The sequence below is a fragment of the Xyrauchen texanus genome, chromosome 30, assembly GCF_025860055.1.
Source record: "Xyrauchen texanus isolate HMW12.3.18 chromosome 30, RBS_HiC_50CHRs, whole genome shotgun sequence".
In the NCBI taxonomy this organism is placed as follows: domain Eukaryota; kingdom Metazoa; phylum Chordata; class Actinopteri; order Cypriniformes; family Catostomidae; genus Xyrauchen; species Xyrauchen texanus.
The window spans coordinates 11,325,025-11,340,853 of record NC_068305.1 but is presented as its reverse complement, the minus strand read 5'-3'; the positions used below and the strand labels follow the sequence as shown (position 1 = coordinate 11,340,853).

Here is a 15,829-nt window from a genome sequence, read left to right as displayed (position 1 = left end):
TTTTAGACCATATATTTAGAGTAGGCTTGTATTCAAAATGCGCTTTGTGTGATAACATCCTGAATATTAAATCTTACTAATAGGCCACACACATATGAAGTATAGGCCTAATTGTCAGTTCGAACCATTCTGAGCATTCTATGTTGACCTCTCATAAATAAGGCATTTCTGTCTACTGAACTGCATATATAGGCTATATATATATATATATATATATATATATATATATATATATATATATATATATATATATATATATTCGTTAAAAGCTACAGTTAAATCTATATTTATTTAAAACCATATCACTTCTGCTTGTGACAGTGCGCAATAGCTCATTATACCCATTTTATATTTTTTTATATAAGACGGAAAGTCTAAGTTAAAGTATTCACTTTCTTTAATCCATATCCACCTTTTGAAGAATGTTACTGTTACTCAGTAGCTGTAATAAAGTTACTCTTCCTTTAATGTTGTAATTCAGCACGCCACAGCTGCACACCACTGCCATCTAGTGGTTAAGCACCAGAGTTAATTTAGTTGCCTCGCTGTAAATATAAATAAAAAAGAAATATACCTAGATGTATTCGTTGAAGAATTACAAAATCATTTTGGAGAATAACACAATTTTATTAATTATCCGGTTGTGGAACATAAATTCACTTAGATATGCACAAGTTACTCTGTGGCAACCAGTACCACCACCATAAAAAAAATTATATATTTGACTTCATGAACAACAACAGAGTTACAAACAAATTCTGAGAGCTGCTGCACTGTTCGACGGAGGTCCCATATTCATTTATTATGAATTGACAAATGTAATAACGTTAGTTGCAAACTATATCATTTTGATGGAAACTACCATGGTTGATTGTCACCACATGTTAGGTTGTTATATACAAACGAATTCCAGATCTATTTTACATATTGAGATATATATATATATATATATATATATATATATATATATATATATATATATATATATATATATATATATATATATATATATATATTATTATTATTATTATTATTATTATTATTATTATTAGTAATCATGATGCGTGATGCCACTGGAGGTCAGCAGTGTGTATGAGCGCATAGGAACCAGCGAAAGAACCAACTGGAACAAATTGTTTCCTGACGTCCGTATTTATGTGACGGAACACTGTTTTTATCTTTTTTGGAACAGAAACGTATCCAAAATGACTATACACGAAACCAAATTTATGGTGTGCACATGATTTAACGTCACAGAATTTTTGGGGTAAGATTATTATTATTATTAAAATATAAATCAAAGTATATGATATTCATTTTTATCTTTGTTTCAATGGAATAAGAGTCATTGATGTGAATAAGAATTCATATCACTTATCAACAGTATGTCATTTTATAAATGTATTACAAACACTTTTATCATTATGTATGGCTATTTTAATTGTGCTAATGGAAAATTAAAAAAAAATGTTGACCATGTATCCTTCACTGATTCATGTCAAAAAGTCTATTTGGATTTCTAATTCATTTTGTTTAATGGTGTCTTCTGATTTAAATGTCTAGGATGCAGGAGATACAGGGGATACGAAGAGTGTTTATTTTTTTTATTTTTTTTCTCACAGCCACGACCAACCATCTGTGTCATGTTTGACTGAAACTATTCTTATTTCACTCTAACCTTAAGCAGCAGCATCTCGTTCACTCTGGAAGGAGGCCCTTCGTCTATTCGTGAAAAATCAGCCTTCAGGTTTTTTTGCTTCCACATGTAGCCTAGTTAACTTGCCTGAACTCAAGGGCTGACACTTAACAATGGACGCTCTAACCTCAGTGACTCTTGAGTAGGTTACATTTCCAGAGAACACTGATCCGGCTAAGAGAAATATGTGGCCAGAAATCTGGAATAACTGCCTGTGGACAGTGTATGGTTGCTGCAAACAGCAAAGATCCTCTTACAAACTTGTAACATGTGATCGAAAGGCTTTCTTTGAGAACCCACACATGATAAAGACAGTGTTGGAAAAAACATACACTTTTACTTTTTGAAGACATGCTAAAGGAATGGATGTTACATTGATCTTTCTTTGCAGTGCATGAAAATGCTTAACCTTTCAAATGGAATGCCAGCTGACACATGGCTTGAGCTCAGTCCAGTAAAACAGGAGACATCCCTCCAAAATGAACAAGAAACACAATCAGAGAGCATGACAGACTGTAACACTTCAAGAAATGATGTTCTGGAAAACATGAAAACACCCCAAAACAACCAGTGTTTAACATGCCTGAAATGTTTTTCTGCACCATCAAAACTTAAACGGCATGTTTTAACTCATACTAATCATAGGCCCTTTGGTTGCAGGTTCTGTGCCAAGACTTTCCGTCAGTTACCCCATCTAAAAGTTCACTTGGCAACTCATTTATCTGAAAGAACAGGCAAAATGTGTCCCGCATTTCAATACAGTCCATGTGGTAGCTCAACTCCACCACTCCAGGAAAACCAAGAATGTGGAGGGAAACAAGAACTGTGTCTCACAACAGAAATTGCAGACAATTATGTATATGCAAATGTGTATTCCATGGAGGTAATGGACATTAATCAAAGTGTTACTGAGAATTGTAATGGAAAGAAAAGAATTTATGATTGCCCTATTTGCCTTAAACGGTTTGGTGCGCCATCCAAATTAAAAAGACACTACCTTATTCATACAGACCAGAGACCCTTTCCCTGTTCCATATGCTGTCATGCTTTCAGGCAACTTTCCAATCTAAAAGTGCACATCAGAGCTCATACTGACAGTAAGAAGAACACATCACCTTTCCAGAGCTACAGATTCAACAGTCTACCTCTACCCACGTATTCAGTATCCAATTCTAGGCTAAAGCACTCTACATATAATTGCCTTGCCAGAACATTTAGATCTTATTCCCCAAAACATCTTAGTCTCCAACAAAGCAACACATGTTCAACAGATAAACCGAAGTCCACTGCAACGGACTTGATCAAAACTGAATCTGACACTGCGAGTATCACAGTCCCCAAATATGTTTCAGAAAGGTACTTAAAAATGATAAAATATCCACAAGGATATCGGTGCCCCACTTGTTCAAAATGCTTTAAAGCCTTATCAAAGCTCAAGCGTCATATTCTGATCCATACAGGCCGAAAGCCTTTCAAGTGCACGGTGTGTGCCAAAGCTTTCCAACAAAAAGCATACCTGAAAATTCACAAGTGTAAGGCAGAATATAGAACAGAACACAATTCCAGTTTAAGGGACGGTCAGTATGCACAGAACATCATCAAGCAGAGCCCTGGTGCTCCAAATGCTGCAGAAGATGTTGTAAAAACTAGACAACAGGGCAATGCCACAGTAGACAAAATCAATTCTATCCACGACGTTAGCTTTTTCGGACCAGAGGTACGATTTGTTTCATCAGGTTGTTCTCCAAATGCTGTCACAGCTGCTGAAAAGATAATTCCTCCAACATCTGAGTCTTCCAAGCTCCTGTGTATGCTTCGACTAAAAAAGAACGGTGGATATCAGTGTAGAATATGCTTGAAGATATTCTGTTTTCCCTCTAAACTAATTCGACACCTGTTCATTCATACAGACATCAGGCCTTATACCTGCATCGTCTGCAGGATGACATTCAGGCAGCTCTGTCATCTCCAGAGGCACCTTAGAGTGCATATGGCAAAAAGACAAAATCCTCTTAGCTTAGATGAAGACACTGAGAAGTACAGGACCAAATCACCAACACCAGGAGATATTGCAGATATGTCTGAATCTTTCAGTGGGACAAAGAACTGCAAACAGGATGGGGGAAGTATTCCCTTACCTCAGACATTGGACTCAATCTTAAACAAAAAGTACCAAAAGCTTGACCAAATTGTTCCCTCACAATCGTTGATCTTGGCAGAGCCATTTGAGTCGTGTACCGCAGGGATTGAGAGCTCAGACGCATTAAGGAATGATAAAGTACAGATCGGAACCTCCAGCCCAATGTACGTTAAGCTCCAAAGAAAAGGTGTGAATCGGTGCAGCATCTGTCTGAAGAATTTTCAATTTCCTTCCAAGCTCGCTAGACATTTTTTGAGCCACACAGGTACTAGACAATTTAAGTGCCATGTGTGCTCAAAATCATTTCGACAGCGGTGCCATTTGCAATGCCATCAGAGTGTACACAAGAAAACAGGCCAAAATGTAATTGTTGGTAAAAATTTGGAACAGCAGAGCATGGTTTCCTTTGGTAATGAGGAGATATCTGAAGACCAAGTTTTTGTAGGTGCAGAAGACTTTATAACAGTGCAACAAGATCAGGTCGCGGAGGATATACGATCTCAAAAGATGAATCATGAGGAATTTCATCAAAGTGGTGGCTGCAGTGATTCAAGTGGTACTAGTAATTTAGAGAATGTTGAGATCAAGTCAGAGGTCATTTTTCGATGCAACGACAAATCCGTTTGTGAGCTTCTGATACATAAAACTGACATATCCATGCTTGTTGAGAAAAGGACATCTGACATCATGCCTTTTGGCAGGGTGAGTGACTGCCCACCCACAACTGACTCTTCTTTTCATTACTGTGCTTCAGAACAGAGAACCGAGGAAGAATGTTCTCGAGACATGGATGATGTTATTGAAGATTGTGCTATTGTGGATGTGCACACAGTTAAATATGTCCCTGATAGTTACATGCCTCGTTTGCATCAGTATCAGCTAATTCAACCATCCCTAGTCCCTGGGCTCAAAGACGATGTGGTTCAGGAGCATTTGGACTCCCAGGTTCATACTGGACGCTTTGTTGAACCACCAAATGACCTCCCCATTTGCCCTGGCTGTAGTGAGTGTTTTCCCACATTAAAGACATTACATGCACATAAATGTGCCTTCAAATACCCTGAAGAGACAATTACGAAATCCTACCAGTGTGACATCTGCTTCAAAGTCTTTGGGGCACCATCCAAACTGAAGAGACACTGTGTTATTCACACAGGCCAGAAGCCTTTCCAGTGCATACAGTGTGTGAAGAGCTTCACACAGTCGAGTAATCTGAAAAGACACATGCTGTCCCACAGTTAAAAGGGTTACCTGAAGATTGGCCTAGAGGTAAGATCCACCACAAGGGCTTTGACTGTAAATCGGTTTTCACGCTAAATTTCAGAAACAGCCTGGTTCCTTTTGTTCAAGAAATACAAGTTTTGTTTGGTTTCACCTTGTGATTTGTGTTCATAAGATTAATTTTTATTTTGTGTTTGACAGTTCTGCTTAACATTATGCCAAATAATAATAACAATTGTAAAATAATAATAAGACTGAAGATGAAAATTTAAATCAAATTCATTTCCATCTTTGGAAAATGTGTATGTCCAAGATTATTCCAACCACACTCAAGTTGTAACAAGGTGTTTGATCATCTATTTCTAATTTTACAGACATGGTAGCTAAGTCTTGACTCTTTTCTGCCTGTACCTGGTAATAATTGTAATGTTCCAAAATCTACACAATGGAGGTGTGATGGATATTGAAATTATAGTGTGGTGTAATTTGTAGTATTTCCATTTATATCCACTAGATGGTACAATATGCTATTTTATTATCAGAGAGTAATGGAAAATGATGGAGCACTGTAAATGTTTACAGCACTAAAATGATACATCAGTATGGCATTTACAGCTTTATCAGATTCTCCAAAAATATATGGTTAAAATAAAAGTTATATGATCACCAAAACTGACTTTAATTTTCCTTTAGAAACACATGAATGTATATCACAATTCATGTGAAACACATGTAGCTTTTTTGAGTCCTCAGTTCACCCCGATACAGGTCATGTGAGTTTATTGTAGCAACCTTCTCTGTCGTCAGAGTTCAAATGGGAAAGTGGGGAAAATTTATTATATGATTCATTTGATATCAATTTGTCAATCTAACCAAATATGTTCTGGAATTAGAAGTGCTTGATTATTCATTTACTTATTTGACCACAGTAACACAAAATCTGATCACAGTAATACCATATTGTACCAGCAGAGCACTCAGTACCTGTTCACTTTATCCAAGTTCACTAAGTGTCTGATTACAAATTAATCTCAAAGGGCACACCGAACTCTTCTATGTCAAGTATTAACGAATATTAAACTCTGATTGGTTCTGTAATTAAAAATACACATTTAATTGTTGTTTTTGTGTTTTGTTGTGTTAATTTTTGTGCATGTTGTATTATAAATGTTCATAAGTCCATAAGAATTTATACATTCCATCAATTCTATTCCACAATTTATCTTTGTTTTCACACTTGAAGATCCAAGTTTATTTGGACTAAAGAGATGACCGTGTATGCCCAAAGTGCTTTGAATTTTTTTTTTACTTTTACTTTTATTTAGCCAGTAACAAATCACATGAAAACAGGATTCACATTTACAACAACGTCTGGGCCTTTTCTTTCTTTTTAACAGCAAATCTGTTTTGTCCTTGTGTCACAAAACTCACTAAAGTGATATGGTGTAGATTTAAGGGCAATATTTATGCAAATACTTAACAAATTATGATAATGCTCATTCAAAATAACCACTGCAGAAAAGTGTGCACCCTTTCCTTTACATTTCAATCACATTTGGCATTTCATAACTTCTGAAGTATTTGAAAATGCTACAGAAATAAAACCTTAACTGATTAAGGAATATTAACTGTCAAATATAGAGTATATTTTTATTATACATTTTAAAAGAAAAAGCAGTAGTTTTTACAATCAAATGTTGTATTGTTTTAGATGTAAAAAGTATGATTTTCCTGTATAATTAATGGTAAGAATTTACATTGTTTAACAAGAGAGTACATGTAGTACATCCTGGAGGAGCCACTATTGGTGAACTTCATGTCATCATGTGCTCTTCTGTCATTTTTATGGTGATTAACAATACCTTATAAAGACTAATATCAAGTTTATGATGTTTTTTTATGTAAATTTAACAGAATTGTTTTTACAGCACCATCATGGTCATGTAAATTACAACAGTTTTAAACTAAAATTTGACATTTGTTGTTTACATTTTTATTGTATTTTTTACATAATTACTCTGGCAACCACAGATGCCAGTTTTTTTTTTTTTTTTTGTAAAAACAACAGGATTTTTTTACAATGCAGTTATTGAAAAAACGTTTTAAGTACCTTGAAAAAAACTGAATTTGACAAATATTTTGTCTCAAGAAGAAATATAAATATATATATATATATATATATATATATATATATATATATATATACAGTGAGGAAAATAAGTATTTGAACACCCTGCTATTTTGCAAGTTCTCCCACTTGGAAATCATGGAGGGTCTGAAATTGTCATCATAGGTGCATGTCCACTGTGAGAGACATAATCTAAAAAAAAATCCAGAAATCACAATGTATGATTTTTTAACTATTTATTTGTATGATACAGCTGCAAATAAGTATTTGAACACCTGTCTATCAGCTAGAATTCTGACCCTCAAAGACCTGTTAGTCTGCCTTTAAAATGTCCACCTCCACTCCATTTATTATCCTAAATTCGATGCACCTGTTTGAGGTCGTTAGCTGCATAAAGACACCTGTCCACCCCATACAATCAGTAAGAATCCAACTACTAACATGGCCAAGACCAAAGAGCTGTCCAAAGACACTAGAGACAAAATTGTACACCTCCACAAGGCTGGAAAGGGCTACGGGGAAATTGCCAAGCAGCTTGGTGAAAAAAGGTCCACTGTTGGAGCAATCATTAGAAAATGGAAGAAGCTAAACATGACTGTCAATCTCCCTCGGACTGGGGCTCCATGCAAGATCTCACCTTGTGGGGTCTCAATGATCCTAAGAAAGGTGAGAAATCAGCCCAGAACTACAGGGGAGGAGCTGGTCAATGACCTGAAAAGAGCTGGGACCACCGTTTCCAAGGTTACTGTTGGTAATACACTAAGACGTCACGGTTTGAAATCATGCATGGCACGGAAGGTTCCCCTGCTTAAACCAGCACATGTCAAGGCCCGTCTTAAGTTTGCCAATGACCATTTGGATGATCCAGAGGAGCCATGGGAGAAAGTCATGTGGTCAGATGAGACCAAAATAGAACTTTTTGGTCATAATTCCACTAACCGTGTTTGGAGGAAGAAGAATGATGAGTACCATCCCAAGAACACCATCCCTACTGTGAAGCATGGGGGTGGTAGCATCATGCTTTGGGGGTGTTTTTCTGCACATGGGACAGGGCTGACTGCACTGTATTAAGGAGAGGATGTATTGCGAGATTTTGGGGAACAACCTCCTTCCCTCAGTTAGAGCATTGAAGATGGGTCGAGGCTGGGTCTTCCAACATGACAATGACCCGAAGCACACAGCCAGGATAACCAAGGAGTGGTTCTGTAAGAAGCATATCAAGGTTCTGGCGTGGCCTAGCCAGTCTCCAGACCTAAACCCAATAGAGAATCTTTGGAGGGAGCTCAAACTCCGTGTTTCTCAGCGACAGCCCAGAAACCTGACTGATCTAGAGAAGATCTGTGTGGAGGAGTGGGCCAAAATCCCTCCTGCAGTGTGTGCAAACCTGGTGAAAAACTACAGGAAGCGTTTAATTGCAAACAAAGGCTACTGTACCAAATATTAACATTGATTTTCTCAGGTGTTCAAATACTTATTTGCAGCTGTATCATACAAATAAATTGTTAAAAAATCATACATTGTGATTTCTGGATTTTTTTTTTAGATTATGTCTCTCACAGTGGACATGCACCTACGATGACAATTTCAGACCCCTCCATGATTTCCAAGTGGGAGAACTTGCAAAATAGCAGGGTGTTCAAATACTTATTTTCCTCACTGTATATATATATATATTTTACTGTATATGAAAATGTAATGGATTCTCTCACTAGATGAAATGATTCAAAATCGGAATCATAATGCAATTTGTTCAGCTGCCATAATTTCATTGTTAGGTGGGATATCCCTTTCTGCTCTTTAATGCATGACCCAGACCAGTGAATAGATATTGTCCTATCAAGCAGATAAAGATTTAACATGCAACCCACAACTGGCAGGTCACTAGAGCAGCAACAAATGGTTTCAAACACTAATACTCACAGATTCAGCTTGTGGTATTTCCAAATAGAGTGCTTTTGTTTTTAAGACAAATTCTTCAATAATTCTAAGCTGTTATACAGTATTAAAATGTAGTATTATTAAAGTACAATTTTCCTAGTCATAAAGTAATAATATGATTATGAATAATTTTTTCTGACATTTTCAGATCTTTGTCATAGTATTTTAAAAACTGTGATCAAGTTTCGGAGTATACCTTCTGGAGTGCATGCTCTTATTAACATAAAAGTGGCACATATAAATACAATTCTGAAACTCATGTACATTTTTTATCCTTTTATTCAAATTGTTGCTAATAATACAATTTTTATCAAATTATAAAAGCGTACAAAATAGAAGCACTTTCACAAGTGGACTCCAGATTTTCCACCCCACTATATATGCATCAACTGTCCAACTCTTCTGAAAGTGTGTATCAATGCAAACAGAATGAAAGACTAGGATCTATTTTAGAAGAAACAACTGTCACTGATGGTCAGTTGGGCCCATTTCTCAGTCTCTTCTATAATTGAAGTCATTAGCTAAATGTGGTAAACCTCATACTTCCTTGCACAAGTCTCTATGAAAAAAAGTCCTTTCATTAAACCCAAGTTGTTGTTCAGCTAAAATCTCTAGAGCTCATTTTCAGTGTTTGCCTTGTGCAGACAGGTTCAACTGCTCTCTGGATCTCCTTTCAAATCCCCCTATCTCCTTTCATTCCAACAATGGCAGCTCAGTGCCAATAAGACTGTTCCAAAATAACCCCAGACAGTGAGCGTAAGGGCTGTAAGTTTGTATTATGAGTCTGTCAAAGATGTCACATGAGTAAACCTCTCAGAGGGACTCTGCCACACTTGGTTAAAGAAGCTGTGAAAATGTCAATTTTCCTGCAGGCGACAGGATTGCAGTGCTTCCATTTTCTTTAAGTAAGCTCAGTCATGTAGATCAGAAGCCATTCGTGAAAACAATAAAACTGCAAATTGCTATTAGATCAATGACTGCCTGGCCATTTAAATTTTCTGAAGAATATGTCAGTGGTGCTTGCCCATGCAAAACTCACCACCACCACCACAGGAGGCTTGCAAAGTTGTTTCTTTCATTGTGCCTTGCTATGCCATTGCTAGGGTGTTCTGGGTGTTTTTAGCTCATTGCTCTGCAGTTGCTAGGGTGTTGTGGCCGTTTTTGTGCATTGCTCTCAGTAGCTAGGGTGTTCTGAGTGTTTTTAGCACATTGCTATGCAGTTGTTAGGGTGTTCTGTGTGATTTAGTGCATTGCTAGAGTGTTCTGGGCATTGTAACGCATTGATATATAGTTGCAAAGGTGTTGTGGGTGTTTTTAGCACATTGATATGCAGTTGCTGGCGTGTTCTGCGTGTTTTTATTACATTGCTAGATAATTGGTAAGGTGTTGTGTGTGTTTTTAGCACATTGCTGTGCAGTTGCTGGGGTGTTCAGGGTGTTTATAACACACTGCTATGCAGTTGCTGGGCTGTTCTGCGTGTTTTTAGCACATTGCTGTGCAGTTGCTGGGGTGTTCAGGGTGTTTATAACACATTGCTATGCAGTTGCTGGGCTGTTCTGCGTGTTTTTAGCACATTGCTGTGCAGTTGCTGGGGTGTTCAGGGTGTTTATAGCACATTGCTATGCAGTTGAGGGGTGTTCTGGTGTTTTTAGCACATTGCTATATAGTTGCTCAGGTGTTCTGGGTGTTTTAGCACATTGCTATGTAATTGCTAAGGTGTTGTAGATGTTTTTAGCACATTGCTATATAGTTGCTCAGGTGTTCTGGGTGTTTTAGCACAATGCTATGTAATTGCTAAGGTGTTGTAGATGTTTTTAGCACATTGCTATTCAGTTGCTAGGTTGTTCTGGGTATTTTAGCACATTGCTATGCTGTTGCTAGAGTGCTCTGGGAGTTTTTAGCCTGTTGCTATGCTGCTAGGTTGTTCTGGGCATTGTAGCAAATTGCTATGCAGTTGCAATGGTGTTGTCTATGATTAAGCATATTGCTAGGTGGTTGCTAGGGTGCTCTTCATGGTTAATTGGAACTTGCTGGTTGCTAGGATGTTGTAGATGGTTGTTAGGAGGTTGCTTACTGGACAAAGTCAAAAGAGCCCACACCCCAGTCTCTTTAATGTTCTTGTCCCTTGATACAGCTTAGGTTCCTTCTTCAATGGGATGTTTTCACCAGATAACAATCTCCAATCCGTAGCAACCACTAATGATGAAGTCTTTACATTTAGAGAAAGAATGTTGAAAATTGTTGCATGTTGCAATCGTTTTAAAGTTGGATTTACACATCTTTATTTGTCAATTCCTGATCCAGTCATTATGAAGCCATCATCATGAAATGAGCGACATGATCCCCAGTTATGTTATAATGCCTGCTTTCTGCAGCCAGCCAAAGAAACTTATCTCCCCTCAGGATTGGCACCATATAAAGGTGCTTCTCCCACTACCTTACTCCACATCCATTGTGACCTTGTCCCTATTCTGAAGACTCTAACCCCCAGCCAAGCCTGGGATGAAGTTACACTCGTAGGCATTCCAGTGGTCTGAAGCCACAAAGGTCTTTCTCAGCCAAAGCCACTTGAGTCCATCTGCTGGCCCTAAGCTGTGTTTGTGTTGGGGGTATTAATAGAAGTTTAAGTGTGTGATGACGAGGGAGCCAATCTTTGGGGCAGGGGTGAGAATGAGCGGCATCTGTGATGGGAGGATATTTTGGCAATGCAAGGCCTGGGTCTTTCACTTGTGCTGAGGGTGTTCTGGTTTCAAGGCCGTCTCCTCAAAGCAAAGATACCCTACACCAATATAATTTACATAATATGACTCAGCTCCTTAACATCACTGAAGACCATAGTGGGTCAGGTATTCAAATCTGGGTGGTCATACATTTGTTTGGATCTGTGAGCTTTGTAACTGTCCGCAGATTGGTTGTTTGTATTATTGTTTTATAATTATCTCAATTATAACTGTAATTAATGGATATCAATTATAAAGGATTTTATAATTAGTGGTGCTTGTCAAGGCAAGGATGACTATTTTATTGCTGTATATAGTTAGGTATTTGAACAAACCCCTAACCCTAATATCCCAAATTCTGTCATAATTCATTCCCTTATGTCGTTCCAAACACATATGACTAAATATTTCAGTCCATCTTTTCAAAACAATGGCAGTTGATAGTGACTAGTGTTAAAATTGTTTCAGAGCTCTTGGGGCTATGAAAACTGGGACGGGTAATGGGCAAGATAGCATTGTGTCAGCTCAATAATTTAGCAAAAATTCCCCCTACATTCAAAATGTGGGGCGAAAAAAGTTACATTGATGCAATATTTGATGAAGTTCATAATATTCCATTAAGGTCCTAGTTATTTATATATGCAACAAAGTAGTAACCATCTAGAACAACCTAGCAACATCCTAGTAACCACCCAGAACACAGTAAAATCATGGCAGTTTTGCAAGGGCAAGCACCACGATTTCATCAGAATATGTAAAAATCTTGTGTATGGTTTTATAATCTTCTGTCATGTGTGAAGGTTGAGGGGATTGTGAATTATAAAGGCTTTCTGCAGTAAAAGCCTTTCATGGGACCATTGTGTGTGTGGTCTAGACACTTCATAGGAAACATTGTCACCATTTTGAGGACCTGTAAACAAACAACAAGTTGGGCACCTCTTAAGTCTTGTAGTTTTACGGTGCATGATACTCTGCTCAAGGCAGACAGGTGTGTGTGTGTGTTAAGATGGAGGCTGGAACTTAATATGAAGGATGCCCTCCTGCCTCTGTCACTCTACAAACACCCCAGCTGCTATTCTTTTAAGTGGCCCACCCCCTAAACACACACGCATAAACCTTGTCAAACTGAAAGCTACAGGAAGCACCATGGAGCTGATGTCTATGGAACATTTGTTCCACATTGTTTTAGGTCCTTTACAGATGATAGCAGTTGAATCAACACCTAGAAAAGGATTTTTGAGCCACAGATGTGCTTTAAAAACAAACCCAGGACCAATGCTCTTGGCCAAGCACTTCTGCTGTTAAAAAGAATAAATAAATACAAAAATAAAGATGAAGAAGAAGCTGAGATGCATGGAGTCTCCTACCCTGATAAAACGAGCAGTGTTGTACTTGTGTATGGAAAATTTGACTTAGCTGATTTAAATGTCATGCTTTGTTCATGTCTGGATGTTTTAATAATCTGCAGTGACACATATATTTGCGTACGTAAAGGAAAAGCTTACATGAAGGAAAAGTGTATCTATTTTTTCCAAGTGAGAGAGAGAGACAACAAGCTGTTTTGGTGCTAAAAGGGATTAAAGTTTACTGTAGGTTCAATTCGAGTTTATTGCAGAGGAAAGCAATTTGGGAATATTTAATTTTCTGATGACTCTCCACTGCCAAATTCTCACAGATTTGAAAAATATCTTTGATGATTACAAACTTTTTGAAGCCCTTTTTTTTTTTTCAGGGAAATCAGTCTAAATATACACTTCCAAACTCTGCCATTTTTTTCCTTTGTGTGTATTGAGCAAATATCAAGGTTATTTTTGTAGTGCTAAAATAACTCTTAACGCAGTTCACATAGAGGAAACCTTAAGCCCCTGCCAGCTGACAGATGCTCAGACAGAGTATGTTGGGGATTATGCAAAAATCAGCACGTTACATCACTCAGTTGGGTCACATAAAATTAACATTGTAAGTGGGAACAGTCATTACTGGGAGACTCTGTACTACAAATGAACACTGTACCGCAAGTGAGCATATGTTCCTCTTTCAACAATCTTTTGACCCCTATAAATCCTGGAACGGTGCACAACACTGATTCAGTATAAGGAAGGCGAATTGAGCAGGATGACAATGCCACATCTTAGCAATTTGGGGTTCAATTTTTTAATACAGTGCACACCAGCTATGGTCAGTTTGACTTCCACAATCCCTATTTAAAGGGACAGTTCAACCAAAAATGTGCTCATCCTTTACTCATCCTCATGCCATCCCAGATGTATGACTTTCTTTCTTCTGCTGAACACAAACTAAGATGTTTAGAATCATATTTCAGCTCTGTAGGTCCTCACAATGCAAGTGAATGGGTGCCCAAAAGCACATAAAGGCAGCATAAAAGTAATCCAAATGACTCGACTGGTTAAATCCATGTCTTCAGAAGCGATATGATAGGTGTGGGTGTGAAACAGATCAATATTTAAGTCTTTTTTTTACAATAAATCTCCACTTTCACTCTCACATTCTTCTTCTTTTGTTTTTAGGGATTCACATTCTTTGTGCATATCGCCACCTACTGGGCAGTGTGGAAACTTTATAGTAAAAAGGGCTTAAATATTGATCTGTTTCTCACCCACACCTACCATCACTTCTGAAGACATGGATGACATTTATCCACTCGAGTTGTATGGATTACTTTTATGGATTACCAACCGGGCCAATGGGGCCCCAGGGGCCCTTGATTACCAGGGGGCCCTTGACTGCCCGGGGGTACCCTGTGCTTTAAGGCTGCGCTGTCTAGTTTGGTGATCCCTCCTGCTTGAAAACCCTTTTGGGCATGAACAACGAACCCACCAGTTTTTCAAAATACTTGGTTTTTCAAGGGAGCTAAAATGGCTCCTTTCCAATCACACTGTCCTATCACAAACAGGACAGCTCCCTATATAATAATGTTCATCCAAATCATTGGGTCTAAAAGAGTGATGAGACTCATATGAGGCCAAATAAAAACGCATTAATAATCTTGATATGCAGTGCCAGTCTGGAGCACGTAATCAAGCAGACAGATAACCCTACATCAGTTTTGCACTCTGCCCTTCATCTCGCTAAAGCTCAAATGTTTCAGCTATGATATAAATGGAGACAAATTCCAGGGAAGTGTCAGATGAAAGGGTGGCAGCAAATGGGGGATGGATGGATGTCCTGTCTTGTCTATTGTGTCTTCGTGAGTACACTCAAATTGAATTGCACAAATGTCCATCCACCCTGATAAGTTGATCTTGTCACTTTATTGACTATGAATTTAAATGTAATTGAAGGATAAAAGTCAACTTGATGACCTTGAGTTAGTTTATACTATAGGCACTGTAAAAAAAAAAAATGGTCAGGTAACCTAAAAATTGTGCTTCGTGTGGTAACATTTAAATTAACTGGTTTAATTAAAGTCCAAATTTAATAAATCTGACTAAATCAACCTGTCCTGAAACATGTTACACCAATTAAAGTATATTTTTTATATGTTAGATTAAGTAGAAATAGATCCTTGAGGTAGCCATTGCAGGATATCACTTGTCATATCACTTGTTATCACTAATCATAATTTTCTGTTGCTTTATCATTCTTTAAAAGTTATTGTTTTCAACAAAAAAAGAAAAAAAAAAAAACAGGCACACACATTAAATAAATAAATAAAAAAAATAAAAAAGCCTTACTGTGGAAATAATGTCTAAAACGACACCATTAAGTAGGCCTACAATTAACGATGTGATTTGTTGTTTAAAGAGAAAAATCTCTTATTGTGGTGTATATTGGAATTTGGTGTGTGACTTTGTGTCAAACATGCACATTTTAGGGATAACTTTAATTTGAACATATTTCAAGGTGATAAGTTGTGACGTACTGACGCGGTCTCTTCCCATACATGGTCGTGGGACCAAATGCCTCGCAGGGGTCTCTCTTCTGCGCACCCTTCCATTCATGGCCACTCCACTGTTAATGGCGCT

At 37.6% G+C, this 15,829-nt stretch overlaps 1 protein-coding gene across 1 annotated transcript; it reads left to right on the top strand.

The window, feature by feature from the left end:
- Positions 1 to 1,170: 1,170 nt before the first annotated feature.
- On the top strand, positions 1,171 to 6,521 carry znf770 (zinc finger protein 770). Its single transcript, XM_052099019.1, has 2 exons — positions 1,171 to 1,267; positions 1,564 to 6,521. The coding sequence occupies exon 2, from the start codon at positions 2,091 to 2,093 to the stop codon at positions 5,076 to 5,078; it is 2,988 nt and encodes a 995-aa protein (XP_051954979.1). The 5' UTR covers positions 1,171 to 1,267; positions 1,564 to 2,090; the 3' UTR covers positions 5,079 to 6,521.
- Positions 6,522 to 15,829: the final 9,308 nt, after the last annotated feature.

Excerpts from the sequence above, each read along its gene's own strand:
- znf770 (XM_052099019.1), top strand. The coding sequence starts at position 2,091 with ATGAAAATGCTTAACCTTTCAAATGGAATGCCAGCTGACACATGGCTT.